At 43.8% G+C, this 18,582-nt stretch overlaps 1 protein-coding gene across 4 annotated transcripts in view; it reads right to left on the minus strand.

Moving 5' to 3' along the window:
• Positions 1–18,582, minus strand: part of SLIT3 (slit guidance ligand 3) — a 641,659-nt gene that overhangs the window by 54,642 nt on the left and 568,435 nt on the right. For all 4 annotated transcript variants that reach the window (XM_025387957.1, XM_025387956.1, XM_025387959.1 and 1 more), the window contains 3 exons: positions 4,164–4,232; positions 2,641–2,712; positions 1,963–2,034 (listed from right to left, as the gene is read on the minus strand). In XM_025387957.1, the coding sequence (XP_025243742.1) occupies positions 1,963–2,034; positions 2,641–2,712; positions 4,164–4,232 (213 nt within the window). The remainder of the gene's footprint in view (positions 1–1,962; positions 2,035–2,640; positions 2,713–4,163; positions 4,233–18,582) is intronic.

The following is an 18,582-nucleotide window of genomic DNA, read 5'->3' on the forward strand; positions in this document are numbered from 1 at the left end:
GTGCCGGGCTGGGGCAAACACGATGCCGAGGAAGGAGAAAACCCTGGCCAGGCTGGTGGTGTTCACCCCATCACCCCCACCACCCCAAAAGACAGACAGATGGACAGGCAAACATTTTCTCTCCCTCTTACATATTGATTTGCCCCCACCATCACTACACTAATTACAGACAGATGCATGCAGATTCCTTCAAATTGGCAGGTCCCACCTCCTGGCAGCGAACCCATGCACAGAACTATTAGACTGGGATGGAAGACAATAGGCTGGGATTGAGGGGGAATGGTAGGAGAAGGAAGGGGGAGCAGGTCCGGCTTCAGCCCTGGCCAGTGATACGAGCCCATCTCCTGCTGTGTTCAACTGGAAACAGGGAAATGGTTGTGCTGATGTTTCCATTCTCAAACTCCCCGGAGAAGGTGGATAATAAATAAGTGACAGTAACAGATTGCACACTGTCAGCGCGGGCACTTCTTTGCCCCCAGAGAATTGATTTTTAATAACAGCGCAGATGACATGTGGCGGGAGTTGTCGCTGACACCGGTGTTTTGTGGGCCTCAATAATTCACATCAGCCCAGAGACTCCGAAATGGACTAGCTTGTTGGGTGCTGTTTGTGGATTGCTACTGAGCTCTGGAAAGGGCCCCGGGTCCCAGGAGGCTGGATTCTGCAACCTCCTACCTGCTAGACCTTGGCCAGTGACTTCACCAGTCTGGGCCTCGGTTTCTCCATGTTTAAAATGGGCAGAATTGTCTTGGTCTCACAGCACTGTTGCAAAAGGTGAGAGGAAGAAAACTGTCCCATAAAATATGTTGATCACCATTATAGTAATAATGATCTAAAAAGTCAGGAAGTTGACAGGTTTGGGGGCGGAGTATCTGGCATCTCTGTTTTCATGAATAGCATTCAAGGGTGATATTCAAAGGACCAAAGGAATTCAAAGGAATGCACTAATAAAGTAGAAGCAAGATGGGAAGGCACAAAAATCAGGAGTTAATCAGGCCTAGGGTTGGGGGTGGTGGTGGGGTGCCTTCCTGTCCTAGCAAGCTATGATATAAGAATAGTAACAAGTGAATATTTCTTAAGCATTTACAGTGCCAGAGCTGTGCTAAGTACTTCATTTACAGTATCTCATTTAATCCTCATAAGACCCTGTGAGGCAATTACCATAATTATCTGATTTTATGGATGAGAAGACACTCAGCTACCCATGTGTAGGACAGGGCCAGGCAGGCAAGGAGAGCGGGCTGGGTGTGGAGGCTGCAGCCTGCACGACTCTGTTTAAAGGGGCAGGGCTGCTCAGCCATGCAGGAATGCAGAGGCAGGGCCCTGGTATGGCCAGGTCTCTCAATTTTCCAAAAGAATATAGAGGGTGGGATTTGTGCAAGAAACCTCCTGATATTTAAATGTTGACAGCTTATTAAGCTTTGTGTTTTTAAAAAGACACTTTATGAGCCAACCCCACAATTGCTAACTAATAGCTGTCTGCGAGCTGGACGGGGCCCTGGGTTTCCAGCTTGTGATCTCTGGGGTAGGAGCTGTGTTTCCATGCAGAGGTTCACCATGCTGCATCGCCCCTCTGAGGAAACGACTGTAAACAGAATGATGTCGAAACGTGGCTATGGCCACACACTATGCCCAAACTAGAGGGCAGGATACAACTGCATATCCTAATCCTCACAAGGGAGGTACTATTGATCCCATTTTACACATAAAGAAGCAGAAAGTTGAAGGGGCTGAGTGATTTGCTCAAGGTTCCACAGTGGTAGTGGGCTGGAGCCTGGGAATGGCAGACTCTCAAGGGTACTCTCTCCACTCCACTGAGCAAATAAGGGTACTGGGTAGGAAGGTGTGTTTGGGGGTGGAGTGGGCTTTGGGCAAAGGAGAGTGGGGAAGGAGAGTGCTTAGTCTGCTTCCTGCTGTCACTCAGCAATGTGTAAGTCAAAATCAGCACGCTGGGGTACTCACAGCACTCGCAGGGACCGCAGCCCGTTGAAGGCGTGGATGGGGATGCACCTCAGCCGGTTGTAGCTCAGGATCCTGTGGAAAAGGAGGCACGTGCCCTGTTGTGTCTTTCTACTCTCTACCATGCATAGATGCACTGTTCACGTTGTGAACCAAAGCAAATGGTTTATCTTTTTAATGTTGATATATTGACAGAACATCCCCTAAAGGGACAAGAAACCTCTTCACCAATCCAGGAAGTGCACTGGCTTTATTTCCTCAGTTTACTCAGGTTCTGTCGCAGGCTGGTTTTCTAACCAGCTTGTCCATCACCTCTCTCTCCTGTCCAATGATGAGTGCTCACAATGTGCAAAGCTAATGGGAAATAAATGGGTCTGAGCAAAATATAATTGTGTAGGAAAACCATTTACTGGGAAAGAAAATTCACAAACCACAAAAGGTACTCCTAAGGCAGCCTTCTTCAGAAGCGATGAGGTTCTAGTTCCTCTCTAGTTGCCTGGACAGTGGAAGGCTTCCTACTTTATCTTCCTTCTGATGATTAAGGTCTGTCTTATGCTAGGGCAGCCATAGGCCTGAGGGTCATTAGGGCAGAGAACCCAGTCCTGCTGGGAGGGAGGGAAAGAGTGACCATCTCCTGCTGGGCCCACGGGCATGGTAAACACAGCATCTCAGTGTACTCACAGAGTGGAGAGGTGAGACATGTTGCTGAAGGTGTAGTTGGTCAGCATGCTGATGCTGTTGTTGCTCAGGTCACTAGGAAAAGTAAAACAGAGGGGTCATGCTTTTGTCTTAGTTGCATCTGTAGGAGGCCATTCCCAAGTATCACACACCTGCCATCCACCCACCTATTCATTAATTCACTCATTCATCTATCCATCCCGCTGCTGGCCTATTTATCTACTCTCCCACTCACCCATCCGCTTGCCCATCCATCCATCCATCCATCCATCCATCCATCCATCCATCCATCCATCCATCCATCCATCCATCCATCCATCCATCCATCTACCTACCCACCCACCCACTCACCCATCTACCCTTCATCTATTTATCATATTTATCCCACACACTCACCTGCCTGCCTGCCCACCCATCCATCCATCCCACCCTCCTTTTCTCCCTCCCACCATCCATCCACCCACTTATCCACCCACTCATTCATCCAAATGGTCATTTTCCATTCAAACACTTATTCAATCATTCAAGCAATTGTCGTACATTTATCCATCTTTTCACTTATGCAGATAGTCAATCATTCAGTTACATGACTATTCAGCCATTTCACTGTACCAACAAAATATGATAAATATAATAACAATTTCTCCTTGTTTTAGTACTTTTCCCCCTGATTAATTCTTTTCACTGTTCCTCTATCCTCCCCCTTCTCTTCTGACATTCATTTATTCCATCTTATCAGGTTCTTTCTTAGGAGGACTGAGGTTGGTGGGGGTGCAGTCCTCTGCCAGCTGCAACCTCGAGCTTCCCTGCGGGGATAAACATCCAGAGCCACGGCAATGTTAGCTGCACATTAGAATCACTTGGGGAGCTTTTAAATCCTCTGATGCCTGAGTTCCATGCCCAGATATTCTGATTTAATTGATCTAGCATGGGCTTGAGCATCAGTAGTTTAAAAAAAAAACAAAACTGCTCAGGTGATTTCTCTAATCAGCTGACGGTGAGGATCACTGCTTTAGAGCAGTGGTTCTCAACTGGGGGCACTTGTGCTCCTTCAGTGACATTTGGCAAAGTCTGGAGATATTTCTGGTTGTCAATACTGGGGGAAGTATTACTGGCATCTAGCGAGGAGAGGCCAGGGATGTTGTTAAACATCCTATAATGTCTACGACAGCCTCCCAACAACCAAGAATTATCTAACCCCAAATGTCCATAGTTCCGAGGTTGAGAAATCCTTATCTAGCGGCTGGTTTCAGGAGTTTATAGGAATCCAGCCCACAGAGAGATGGTGTTCTTTCACCTTTTCTCAGTAGGTCGCCTACTTTCCCAAGGGGAATGCCCTTTCATTCTGCAAGAACTCCCACTCTCCCTTTGTAGACTGGCTTCTGGTCCTCCTCAGCAGACATAGGCATCTTTCAATTACCACTTGCATCAGCCTGCAGCTCTGTTTCCTCTTACCATCCACCTCAGTTTCCTGAGCGACCCCAGGAGGGAAAAATAAACACCCCACCCAATACTGGACTCCTTACATAAGCGTCAGGTGTCGGAGGGCGGACAGCTCTCTGGGCACGGCTGTTAGGTGGTTTCCTTCCAGGTACCTGAAAGAGGCGCGGAGTGACAACACCTGAGAAAGAGACACTGTACAAATTCTCACATTTTTCAGAGAAGCCTCCCTGAATTTCCAGGCTGGACTGGGTCCCTCTTTTACTCTTAGAACCTCCCTCCCCCACTTCAAAGCATGACTATATTTGTCATTTAATATTTATTTGATTATCAAATTAATGACATTTTTTCTCCACTGGACTTATACATTTCATGTTGGCAGGATTCTTGTCTAAAATTGCCCACCATTGGATCCCCCCTGTGGCTGTTTACAGAGCTGATCCATAATAGGTATTCAATAAATATGTGTTTAATAAACAAAGCACGCATTTTATACTCAGCCCTCACAATATCCTTATGTGGCAGGAGGTCACAGTTGAAGAAAAGTTCAGAGATGTTAAAACACTTGCCCAAGGTCATGCAGCAAGCAAGTGGTTGAGCTACGACTTGAACCCAGCTCTGACTGTAGTCTTACCACAATTCCACACTTAGCTTCCAGAAGCTGTTGGGAGAATTGAGCCAGGCATGATTTATTTTAAGAACCCTAATTCAACGTTGACTATCTCTGATGTACATTTGGAAACTGAGGAAATGACAGAGATAGCACTGTACTACAGTTCCCAGCAGAAGGACCACATGGCAGGAAGGGACAGGGGTTCAGAGTGAGGTTGCACCCAACAGATGGGGACTCCTTCCGGACAGGCAAAGGCTGAGCCTAGACCTGCCTAGACTTCAGCATCCTACACTGACCTGCTCACCTAGGATGAGGCCGCCTCCTCAGAGACTCAAGTGTGGCTTAAGACAAGAAAGTGTCATTGCAATTATGTAATCATGAATTCCAAAGGTTATTCCTACCTATAAATAAAAGTTAATGCTATCCTCAAGCGGGGACAGGCCAATTCCTTCACCCCCACCCTTGCTGTAAACCCCTTTCTCCAGGCTTTCTGTTGCTCTCAGGACCAAGCTGAAGAACATTTAAGATGGTTTACAAGAACTGCTTTGATCTCCTTGGTGATCTAAAGCTCCCATAGCATCTTCTCTTATAAGAGTCAACACATAGCCACTGCTGTCCATTTGTCAAGTGTCTGCCTTAAGCTCCATGAGGCTAGACCTAGGTTTATCTTTTGCTAGCCCGGTGCTTCTCAAACTTAACATACATGCAAATCACCTGGATTTTGCTAGACCACAATTCTGACCCTAAGTCTGGGGTAAGGTTGGAGAATCTGCATTTCTAATGAGCTCCTGGGTGATGGTGGTGACTGCTGGTCTGCAGACCACATTTTGAGTAATAAGGTGCTAGCACACTACCTGGTGTCCAGTAGACCTACCACAAAATGACTGAATGGGATAGAAATGGGTTAAAACAGAATATGGGTCAAGGTGTCAATGACTGAACCAGCCTTAGCTTTAAGGCCACATTGGAACGTACATTATCTTACATTATCTTTAATTGTTTAATTAAGACCAAGTAACTTTCCTCCTATGGCTGGCCCCTGGGGACTCTCATGGCACAGGATGCTGGACTGGACCTGATAAGGTCTTAGGTGGCCATGGCATATTGGACTAATGTCCTTTAGGTTTGATCCTTGGTTGTGTACCCATTATGGGCCAAGAGCTATGCTAAATCCTGGGGGAAATACAAAGATGAACCAGATTCCACTTCTGTCTCAGGGAGCCTAAAATTCAGTCATGCACATGCTTAGATTGTGCCCTCAGACAGAAAAGCCAAGAGAAATGCATTCATTCATGCATGCATTAATTCAGGCACAAGTATTTATTGAACGATTATGATGTGCCAAGTATCGTATATACTGGGGAACAACATAGCCATAATGCCTGCTTTCAGGCAATTAAAAATCAAATATAGGTGGAGAGGGAGAGGGAGAGGGAGGCAGGGAGGGAGGGAGAGGGAGGCAGGGAGGGAGGAAGAGGGAGGCAGGGAGGGAGGAAGAGGGAGGCAGGGAGGGAGGAAGAGGAAGGCAGGGAGGGAGGGAGAGGGAGGGAGAGAGGGGGCGGGGAGATGGGGGGAGAGAGAGAGTGCATGCATGAGAGCAAGCAGACAGATGTATAAAGAAATATAAATTATGAATTGCAATCTGTGCTTTCTGGGGAAGGAACAAGGAAACACCAAGGAGCTTACTGCAGAAAGATGCAGTCGAGGGGCCAGGTATGGTGGCTCATGCCTGTAATCCCAATACTTTGGGAAGCTGAGGCGTGTGGATCACTTGAGGTCAGGAGTTTGAGAACAGCCTGGCCAACATGGTGAAACCCCCCTCCTTAAAAAAAAAAAAATACAAAAAATACAGCTGGATGTGGAGGCACATGCCTGCTACTCACGAGGCTGAGGCAGGAGAATCGCTTAAACCCAGGAGGCAGAGTTTGCAGTGAGCCAAGATTGCGCTACCACACTCCAGCCTGGGTGACAAAGCAAGACTGTGTCTCAAAAAAAAAAAAAAAAAGAAAAGAAATATGCTGGCCAGGCACGGTGGCTCACTCTTGTAATCCCAGCACTTTGGGAGGCTGAGGCAAGTGGATCACTTGAGGCCAGGAGTTCGAGAGCAGCCTGGCCAACATGGCAAATCCCCGTCTCTACTAAAGATACAAAAATTAGCTAGGTGTGGTGGCACGTGCCTGTAGTCCCAGCTACTATGGAGGCTGAGGCAGGAGAATCGTTTGAACCCAGAAGGCCAAGGTTGCAGTGAGCCAAGATGGTGCCACTGCACTCTAGCCTGGGCAACAGAGCAAGACTCTGTCTCTGGAAAAAAAAAAAAAAAAAAAAAAAAAAAAAAGGAAGATGCACAGCTGAGGAGGACATATTTTAAGATGAGGATTGATAGGTGAAAAGGGTGAAGACTTGGAAAGAGCAGGGGAGGTGGAAGAGTCTGGCAAGAATGCAGCCTGTGGACAGTCCAGAGCTTGAGTTCCGAGGCAGAGAAGGCAGGTTGAGGGGCTGAAGTCTCGTGGGCCAGGAGAGGACAGTGGGAGACAGGGCAGATCACGCTGAGGCCTTGGAGGTTATTTTATTCAAAGCACAATGAGAGGCCATGACTGCAGACAAGGGCAGAGGGTGGTGTTGCAGAGCTTCCTCGGGCCTCTCATCTGTACTCACCCTCTGCCCTCCCCGCATGAAAGGCTGTGGGACATTTGCATTCTGAGTGGATGCTTGCCCTATTCCGCAACAGGGGCAGGGGCTCAGCTGGTGGTGGGAAGGAGCAGACACCGGGATGGGGTACTTGTCTAGCTTATTCCTTTGGCCAGGGAGACTCTGCTCTGTGCAGGCTGAAGGAGGGGAGGATACACTGTTGGGCCATCATTCACACAGCTGCAGGAAGTGTTCTGTGGACAGTGTGGCTATGGGGAGCTTGGAGGCAGAAGCTGGAGGAATGAGCAGGACAGGCGGAGAGGCGCTGGTCCAGGGAGCATCTCCTCTCCAGGGAGATCTCAGGGAGTTGCTGGGAAGGGGGTTGACCTGAGATTGACAGCGGCTTCCCACCTTCTATGCTGCTCATTCTATGCTGCCACTACTGGGGCCCAAAGACTGGCTTAGTTTGCATGTAAATCTCCAGCTAAACTTTACCACCACTTCAACTAATAATGGTACCCTAAATCACTGAGGATGTGATTATAGAGACCACTGATCCTATGCCCTGCTGACAAATTCATACAAAGATCACACTACCAAAGGGACTAAAAATCAAAGCCAAAGTATCTTAATCAACAACATATATACATCCTCAGAGAACATTCTCCCCTTCAAAACCAATTTCAAACAATTAGAACAAGTGACTGCGACACCATTTGTGCAGAAATCCAAGGAAGGACACAGGAAATATGAAAAAGCAGGGAAATATGATGCTACCAAAGGACCACAGTTGTCTGGCAACAGATCCCAATCAAAAAGAATTCCTTGAAATGCCAGGTAAAGAATTCAAAATGTTATTCTTAAAGAAGCTCAATGAGATGCAAGAGAAATCTGAAAATGAACACAAAGAAATTTAAAAATCAATCTAGGATATAAATAAGAAATTTCCAAGGAGACAGGCATCTTAAAAAAAAAAAAAAAAAAAACGCCAAAGCCCAGGTACAGTGGTTCATGCCTTTAATTCTAGCACTTTGGGAGGCTAGCAGGAGGATTGCTTGAGCCCAGGAATTTGAGACCAGCCTGCGCAATATAGTGAGACCCTGTCTTTACAAAAAATAAAAAGTTAGTTGGGCAAGGTAGCATGCACCTGTGGTCCCAGCTACTAGGGAGGCTGAGGTGGGAGGATTGCTTGAGCCTGGAAGGTCAAGGCTGCAGTGAGCTGTGATCACACTACTGCACTTCAGCTTGAGTGACAGAGTTAGACCCTGTCTCAAAAAACAAAAACAAAAACAAAACAGCCAAGCGGAATTCTGAAACTAAAAAATGAATTGAAGGAAATACAAAATACATTAGAAAATTTCAATAATAGACTACAACAAGCAGAAGAAAGAATCTCAGAACTTGAAGACAGGTCTTTTGAAATAATCCAGTCAGACAAAAATAAGGATAAAAGAATAAAAAGAATGAACAAAGACTTTGAGATGTGTGGGAGTATATAAAGCGACCAAACTTATGTATTGTTGATATTACCAAGGGGAAAAAGAGAGAAAAAAGTTAAACTTATGAATTGTTGATATTACCAAGGGGGAAAAGAGATCAAAAAGTTTAGAAAACATAATGTGAGAAAGTAATTGATGAAAATTTCCGAAGTCTATCAAGAGAGTTAGACATCCATTTACAGGAGGCCCAGAAATCTTCAGGCAAATACATCGCAAAAAGAATATCATTATAGCATATTATATTAAGAATGTTTAATATAAAAGTGAAATAAAGGATTTTAAAATTAGCAAGAGAAAAGCATGGAGTCATATACAAAGGAAACCCCTCAGACTAACAGAAGACTTTTCTCAGAAACCTTACAGGTTAAAAGAGAATGTGATGGCATTTTCAAAGTGCTGAAAGAAAAAAAAAAACTGTCAGCCAAGAATTTTGTATTCTGCCAAAGTAAGCTTTATAAATTAAGGATAAAGTCCTTCCCTGACAAGCAAACACTAAGGGATTTGCCACCACTAGAGCAATCCTATAGGAAATGTTCAATGAGGTCTTAAATGTGAAAATTAAAGGTCAATATTCACTGTCACAAAAAATCATGAAAGTAGAAAACTCACAGTTCATATAAAACAATTATACAAAGGAGGAAGAGAAAGGAATCAAATGGCAACACCACAGAATTTCACCAAACTACAAAGACAGAAAAAGAAAGAAACAAAGAATTTATAAAACAACTTGAAAACAATCAACAATGTGACAGGAATAAAGCCTCACATATCAATACTAACCCTGAATATAAATGGATTAAATGCTCCACCTAAAAGATACAGATTTTCAGAATGCATAAAGAAACATGATCCAACTATATGTTGCCTACAAAAAACTTTTTCTACCCATAAAGATAGAAATAGACTGAAAGTAAAGGGGTGGAAAAAGATATTCCATACAAACAGAAACCAAAAGTGAGCAGGAATAGCTATACTTATATCAGATAAAAAAGACATATCACATAAAACAGTAAAAAAAGACAAAAAAGGTCATTATATAATGACAAAGGAAACAATTCAGCAAGAGGATGTAATAATCCTAAATATATACACAACCAATATTGGAGAATTCAAATATACAAAACAAGTAATACTGGACCTAATGAAAGAAACAGACAACAATACAATAGTAGTGAGGTTTTGGTAACACCCTACCGACAGTACTAGACAGATCACTGAGACAGAAAATTAACAAAGAAACACTGGACTTAAATTGGACTTTAGGCCAAATAGACTTAATAGACATTTACAGAAATTCTACCCAACAGAATATACATTCTTTTCACCAGCACATGGAACATTCTCCAAGACAGACCACAAGCTAGCCCACAAAACAAGTCTTAACACATTAAAATACTTGAAATTACATCAAGTATTTTCTCAGATCACAGAGGAGTAAGGCTAGAAATCAATACCAAGACAAACTTTTGAAACTATCCAAATACATGGAAATTAAACGGCATGCTCTTGAACAACCACTGGCTCAACAAAGAAATTAAAATGAAAATTTTAAAAAATCCAAATGAATGAAAATGAAAAAACAACATACCGGAACCTATGGGATACAGCAAAAGCAGTGCTAAGAGGGAAATTAATAGCATTGAATGCCTACATCACAAAGGTAGGAAGATCACAAATTAACAACCTAACATCACACCCCAAGAAACTAGAAAAAGAAGAACCAAAAAACCCAAAGTTAACAGAAGAAGAGAAATAACAAAGATCATGGTGAAACTAAGGATTCTAGAATGAACAACAAAACAGAAAAGAAGTAACAAAAATCAGAGCAGAACTAAATGAAATAGGGACCAAAAGAACAATACAAAAGATTAACAAAGAAAAAGTTGGTTCTTCAAAAAGATAAACAAAATTGATAACTCACTAGCTAAACTAACCAAGAAGAGGGAAGATCCAAATAAATACAATCAGAAATGAAAAAGGAGACATTACAAATGATATTTCAGAAATACAAAAGATCATCAGACTATTATGAACAACTATACAATCACAAACTAGAAAATCTAGAACAAATGGATAAATTCCTGGAAGCATGCAACCTCCTGAAATTGAAACAGGAATGGTAGAACTTTTGAACAGTAGACCCCTAATAAGTAGAGAGACTGAATCAGTAATACAAAATATCCCCCCCCTAAACTGCCACCAAAAAGCCCAGGACCATAAATCCAAAGATGGATTCATAGCTGAATTCTAACAAGCACACAAAAAACTAATATTAATCCTCCTGAAACTATTTCAAAGAATTGAGGTGGAGGTAATTCTCCCTTACTCATTCTATGAGGTCAGTATCACCCTAATACCAAAACCAGACAAGGACACAATGAAAAAAGAAAACTACAGGCTAATATCCTGGATGGACATAGGCATAAAAATTCTCAAAAAAATACTAGCAAATTGAATCCAACAGTACATCAAAGAGATAATAGACCATGATCAGGTGGGATTTATTCCAGGAATGAAAGGATGCTTCAATATGCACAAAGGCATCACATAAACAGAAATAAGGACAAAAACCATATGATCATCTTAATAGATGCAGAAAAATCATTTGATAAAATTCAGCATCCCTTCATGATATAATTTAGCAAACTACGCATACAAGGAACATACCTCAAATAATAAAGGCTATATACAACTACCTCACAGCCAACATCATCCTCGGAAAAAGTTGAAAGAATTCCCTCTAAGAATCGGAACAAGACAAGAATATCCACTTTTACCACTCTTACTCAACGTAGTATTGGAAGTCCTTACCAGTGCAACCAGCGACGAGAAAACAAAAGGCATCCAGATTGGAAAAGAGGAAGTCAAATATTTCTGCTGATGATATAATCTTATATCTAGAAGATAAACACTAAATATTTGACCAAAAAACTCTTAGACTTAATAAATGAATTCAGTAAAGTTTCAGGCTACAAAATGAATGTTTAGAAATCAGTAGCATTCCTAAACACCAATAACTATCTAGTCAGGGACCAAATCAAGAAGGCAATCCCACTTAAAAAAGCTAAGACGAGGACAAAAACAAAAACAAAAACAAAACCCTAGGAATATATTTCACCAAGGAGGTGAAAGATGTCTATCAGGAGAACTACAAAACACTGATGAAAGAAACTGTAGACACCACAAACAAATGGAAAAACATCCCATGCTCGTGGATTTGAAGAACTAACATTGTTAAAATGACCATACTGCCCAAAGCAATGTACAGATTCATCGCAATCCCTACCAAATGACCAATGTCATTTTTCACAGAATTAGAAAAAAAATCCTAAAATTCATATGGAACCAAAAAAGAGCCCAAATAGCCCAAAGCAATCCTGAGCAAAAAGAACGAAGCTGGAGGCATCGTATTACCTGACTTCAAATTATATTACAAGGCCATAGTAACCAAAACAGCACAGTACTGGTATAAAAATGGACACATAAATCAATGGTACAGAACAAAGAACCCAGAAATAAAGTCACATTCCTACAACTAACTGATCTTCAACAAAGTCAAAAATATACACTGGGGAAATGACACCCTATTCGATAAATGGTGCTGGCAAAATTGGATAGCCATATGCTGAAGAATGAAACTGGACCCACACTTTTCGCCATATAAAAAAAATTAACTCACAATGAATTCAAGGCCCAAATGTACAACATGCAAATATAAAAATCCTAGAAGAAAATCTAGGAAAAACTCTTTTGGCCATTGGCCTAGGCAAAGGATTTATGACTAAGTTCTCAAAAGCAAATGCCGTAAAAACAAAAATATAAAAATGGGACTTAAAAAGCTTCTGCACAGCAAAAGAAACAACAGTAAACAGACAACCCGCAGGATGCGAAAAATATTTTAAAAGTATGTCTAAACAAAGGTCTAATGTCCAGAATCTATAAGGAACTTGACAAGAAAAAAAAAAAAAACATTAAAAAGTGGGCAAAGGACATGAATCAACATTTCTCAAAAACACACATACAGTTAGTCCAACATATGAAAAATGCTCACCATCACTAATCATCAGAAAAATGCAAATCTGAACCACAATGAGATACCATCTCACACCAGCAGAATGACCGAGGTGGCAGGCGCCTGTAGTCCCAGCTACTCAGGAGGCTGAGGCAGGAGAATGGCGTAAACCCGGGAGGCGGAGCTTGCAGTGAGCTGAGATCCGGCCACTGCACTCCAGCCCGGGCGACAGAGCAAGACTCCGTCTCAAAAAAAAAAAAAAAAAAAAAAAAAAAGTCAAACAACAACAACAACAACAACAAAACAGATTTTTGGTGAGAATGTGGAGAGAAAGGAATGCCCATACGCTGTTGGTAGGAATGTAAATCGGCACAACCTTTATGGAAAACAGTATGGTGATTTCTCAAAGAACTAAGAATGGAACTACCATTTGATCCAGCAACGCCACTACTGGGTAAACACCCAAAGAGAAATAAATACTACATCCAAAAGACACCTGCACTTGTATGTCTATCACAGCACTATTCACAATAGTGAAGATATGGAATCAACCTCAATGTCCATCAACAGAGGATTGGATAAAGAAAATGTAGTGTATATTCATGGACACAGGGAGGGGAACAACACACACCGTGGCCTGTTGAGGGTTGGGGGGCAAGGGAAGGGAGAGCATTAGGACAAATACCTAATGCACGCAGGGCTTAAAACCTAGATGATGGGTTGATAGGTGCAGCAAACCACCATGGCACATGTAAACCTGCATAACAAACCTGCACATTCTGCACATGTATCCCGGAACTTAAAATAAAAACATTTAAAAAAAAAGAAGATGTGGAATATCTATATACATGGAATACTACTCAGCCATAAATAAGAACGAAATCCTGTCTTTTGCAGCAATGTGTGTGGAACTGGAGGCCATTATCCTCAGTGAAATGACTCAGAAACAGAAAGTCAAATACTACATGTTCTCGCTTATGAGTGGGGGCTTGACAATGGGTACACGTGGACATACCAAGTAGAATAATGGACACTGGAGACTACAAAAGGTGGGAGGGTGGTGAGGGCTGAAAAACTACCTGTCGGGCACAGTTCAGTATTTGGGTAATGGGTACACTAAAAGCCCAGACTTTACCACAACACAATATATGCATATAAGAAACCTGTACTTGTACCTCCTAAGTATATTGTTTAAAAAGTCAACTGACTGTAGATATTAATTGCATTTACAAAATACCTTCACAGCGACATCTAGACCAAGTGTGTGATCAAACAACCGGGCACCACAGCCTACCCAGTTGAGACAGGAAATTAACTGTTAGAGCCCTGCCTCCTGTCTTTAGTTCATCTTTTATCAGACTTTCCCTTGACCTCTGGTTCCAACTCCACTGGCCTTAACCTTCCTAAAATGCCCCATCCCTTCTGGTGGGGGGCAGGTCTTTGCACACACGAGTTTCTCTTCTCCCTCCTTGCTGGGTTAACTCCTACAGATGCATGGATCTCAGCTCCACCATTACTTCTCCAATATCAGCTTCCACACCTACCAGTGACATTACAGATTCCCAAAGCATTGGTTGTCTTTTCGTCACAGCATTTGACCCCCATGGTGACATCTTCCGTGTGATTCTGTGATTAATGTCAGCAGAACCATGTCCGCTTGGCTCACCACAGCATTCTCGCACTCTGCCTGGCAACAGTAGATGCTCAGGAAACGTCATCTGTGTGATGAAAACCCCTAAACTCCTCAGGGAGAGCTGCATTTGGCACGATGGAGCCAAGCAGAAGTTGCTTTCAGTGCAGAATGTCCCCAGTGACCTGGCAGCACAGCTCAGAAGACTCAGAATCAAAGCTTTCACATCAGAAATGCAGATGCAGTGGTGGGGAGAGCTCTCTTTGTAGCAAGCCCTTCATGAAAACTCTGAACTCCAAAGTTGTCTGTAGCCTACAGCCCAGGCTCCCAGAGGGACCCTTTCAGGAGACTGCCCTCTTGCCCCACCAGCCTTAGAACTGCCGGAGTGTTTCTGGCAGGTCAACCTTTGCATTTGACCTGCATTTAAATGCTCTGTTTTAGCCCCAGTGCAAACACACAAGGACACATCTGCCTTGCATGAAACTCCACACAGATCTCTGTGAATGGGTGTTCCCCATTCCTGTTTGGAGCTTTGTGGTGCTGACTGATGCCCCACAAAGAACTCAGACCAGCTGAATGTCCATGGAGAAGGAGGGAAGTCACCTTCCCAGAGACTCCACTCCAGGCCAGAATTTCCACTAGAGTGCTGGAGTGATGTGGGGAGCAGCTCAGGGGTCAGGCCGCTGAGGCTCACATCCTGACTCTACTATCTAACAGCTGTGTGACCTTGGGCAAGGTACTTAACCTCTTTGAGCTTACATTTAGTCACCTGTAAAATGAACCTTATAATAATCACCACCTTGATGTAATTCCGAGGATTAAATGAGAGTCTCTGTGAACAGTTCTCAGAGCAGTACCTGGCACACTGGTGGCCAACACATTTTAAATATACATACTCACACACATACATATAGACAGATACACATGTGCATGCATGCACGCACACACACACATGCACGCGCACACACACATACACATGCACGCGCACGCACACACACACACATGCACGCGCACGCACACATACACACACACACATCTCCATCCAATAATACATGTAGCTTATTGAAAGATAATGTTCCTCTTGCTGTTCATTCTCTTCTTCTTCCAGGGTATTTCTAAAATGAGAATTGGATCATGCCACTTAAAATTCTTCCTGGATTCCTGCATTTCTTTTGGAGGCAGCTCTCCCTATACCTACAAGAACTTACATACCCCTCCCCAAGCTTTCAGCACACATCACTGTCTTTGTCATCCTATTTGCTCCATCTCACAGCCTTCGTGGTTTCTCGAATTTAAGATCTTTCCCCCTTGAGGTCTTCATAAAACGTGTTCTTTCTACTCTGTTTCCCTCCTTTACTTTCCTGGGAAATCCCTCTCTACTCCGTGTGTAAAATGCCTGATCTTCTGGTCAGCTTTCTTACTGCCTTTCTCCCCTACTCTGAGTTTCCGAGAAAGGGGATCTTATCTGTTATGGTAGCCACTGTATCTTCAGCTGCCTCCACTGCATCTGGCACAATGAACTCAATGAACGGATGAGTGAAGGGAGCCTTCTCGGCTCTCGGCCTGTGCTCAGGCCGCCCACGGCCCCTCCCACAGATGGCTGTGACTCTCCGATAGTATGAAGTGTCCTCTACTGGTGCCATCTGCTGAGGTCTTCTCTGGGCCAGGGCCTGTGCCAGGACTTGTAAGTGCTGCTGTGCCCAGAGCCGGCCCACCCTCCAAAGATGTGATCAACCCCTCCAGCTGGCTGGAGGCACATTTCAGTTTCTCTCCCTAGGCCAGGAAATGTCAAGGATGTAGTCAGCGCTGGGCAGTTGTTCTGTTAAGTGCTCTGGGGAGCGGGGGGGATATAGAAGGCAGCAGGCTCTTCTCGGGCAGCAGCTGGCCTTGCTAGAGAAGGCCCAGCTGTCAGGATGGACATGGCCAGAACCACTGACAGGTACCTATAGCCTCATGGCAGGGGGCCTGGGCTTGCCTTCTCCCTGCTGCAATGCAGATGTCAATTTTCAAGAGGACCCACGTAAGTCCCCAGCAAGCCAGGCCACTGGGCAGAACACATAGGGACTTGGGTTTCTGCCACAGGGAGGACGTGGGGTCAGATGGAACTGGGCTTGAGTCTAGACTCTGCTGCTTATTGGCAGCGTGATCTTCAAAAATTATTCAACCTTCAGTAGCTCTGGTTATCTCATCTGCAAAATGGGAATAATGACACTTGCCTTGAAGAGTTGTTAGCAGGCTGAAATGCGATTACCTATTAAGAAAACCCAGCACAGCACCTGCTACACAGTAAATGCTCTAGAAATGGTGGCTGTGGTGGTTTGCCGCATAGACAGGACATTCTTGCTTGCTTTCTTAAAGGCCAGGTGGGCAGAATTTCCTGGATTCCTCCCTTTCCAGAGCATATACTGACTGAGCCACTCCCTTGTGCTTGTCACCTGCTGCGTCGCACTCCCCCTTCTCCTGCCTGCATGTCTCCCCCAGTAAAACTATGGATGAGGACCAAGCACCACTGAGCTTTCTGGACCCCAGACCTCCATCCCCTAACTCATTGGAACCCACAAAGTGCCAGGCCAGGTCTTTCTTGCTTCTTCACCCAGCGCATTCTTGCCATCACCTCTTGCCACACTCACTCTCAGAGAGTTGCATCGCAGCCCTGTGCCCTCCTACCTGCTGGTTGAGCCCCATCCCTTTCCTGTCTCCTGTCAGTGCTATGTGTGCACACACACACACACACACACACACACACACACACGCACATGCATATGTACACTGCCAGACTGCTTCCCACGATGTTCTCAGACCTCACATCCAAATACAAATCCCTTCTTCCAATAGTTGTGCCTGGGGGAGCTATGTCATCCTTGCCCCCTCCTCTCCTTGGGTTGTCAAGTTATAGGACAACAAATCCATGTTCATGGTCCTTAGACCAAAAATGTGTCTAAACATCGTGGATATTAACCAGGGGTGGATATGGGGGAAAGCTGTTCACCAGCACCAGATTCTGAATTCTTCTCTAGCCCTTATGAAGATGTAGGTTTTGCAGAGTTTGTTTCCAGAACCAGGAAACCTGATGTTTGTAAACATTTCCAAAAATGGAAGCAAGCAGCTTTTTAGGTTTCAGTTCTAAAATAGTGAGGTAAGCTTGAATTTAAAAGGACAGCTGTACAGCAATCATTGTACTTTCTGAAGGCAGTGAGGCCCTCCTTCGCAGACAGTATTTCAGTGACTTTGAGGGCTGAGATGTCCTGTATTTGCTTCTGTACTGCTTTCCATAAGATTCTGTAAGCTTGCCTTTTAAATTAGGAACTTCGTGCTGACTTAGAGCAGTTATCTGTCTCTATCCGTTGCCCACCAATGTGTAATGACCAGAGTGGTTCTCAAAGTGTCATCCATAGATACCTGGGGGTCCCTGAGGCTTTTTTGGGGGTCTATGAGGCCAAAACTATATTTACAATAAGGTTAAAATGTTATTTTCCTTTTGCCCTGTGTTGACAGTTGCACTGATGGTACAAAATTAGTGGAGGGTAAAACTGCTGGCACCTCAGCATGAATCAGGATATCGCAACCAGATGAAACCAGCGGTCACTGTATTCTTCACCTCTGTGCGCTTGCAGGTTTTACAAAAACCAGGAATGCCCTTGATGAAGTATCAAGAATTATTGTTTGTATTAACGTTCAACTCTTGAGCACACCTTCCTTTAATGTTCCATAGGATAAAATGGAAGATGTGCACACGCAGCACGTTGGTTGTCTAGAGAAAAGTGCCTGTGTAATTGAGTTGCAAGCTGAACTAGCTGGCTTTTACATTTTTTCATGGAACAGTTTTTACCTAGAAGAAAGACTGGCAAACTCATTGCTCAGACATGGCTATTTAGTAGATAATTTCTTGAAAATGAACAAAGTAAGCCCATCACTTAAAAAAAAAAGCAACTCACAGTATTTGTCGCCAATGATAAATTCGTGCTTCCAAGTAAAAATTAAAATTTTGGAAAACTTTTCACTGCCACATTGAGCTTAACAACCTTCTGTCACTAATGTAACAGAGGACCAAAGGTTCACTGGTACGGGGGCAGGTTCCACACTACAGCTAGCCTTTAAGAAAATGCCACTTGTTGAGCTTTGG

The sequence above is a fragment of the Theropithecus gelada genome, chromosome 6, assembly GCF_003255815.1.
Source record: "Theropithecus gelada isolate Dixy chromosome 6, Tgel_1.0, whole genome shotgun sequence".
In the NCBI taxonomy this organism is placed as follows: Eukaryota; Metazoa; Chordata; class Mammalia; order Primates; family Cercopithecidae; genus Theropithecus; species Theropithecus gelada.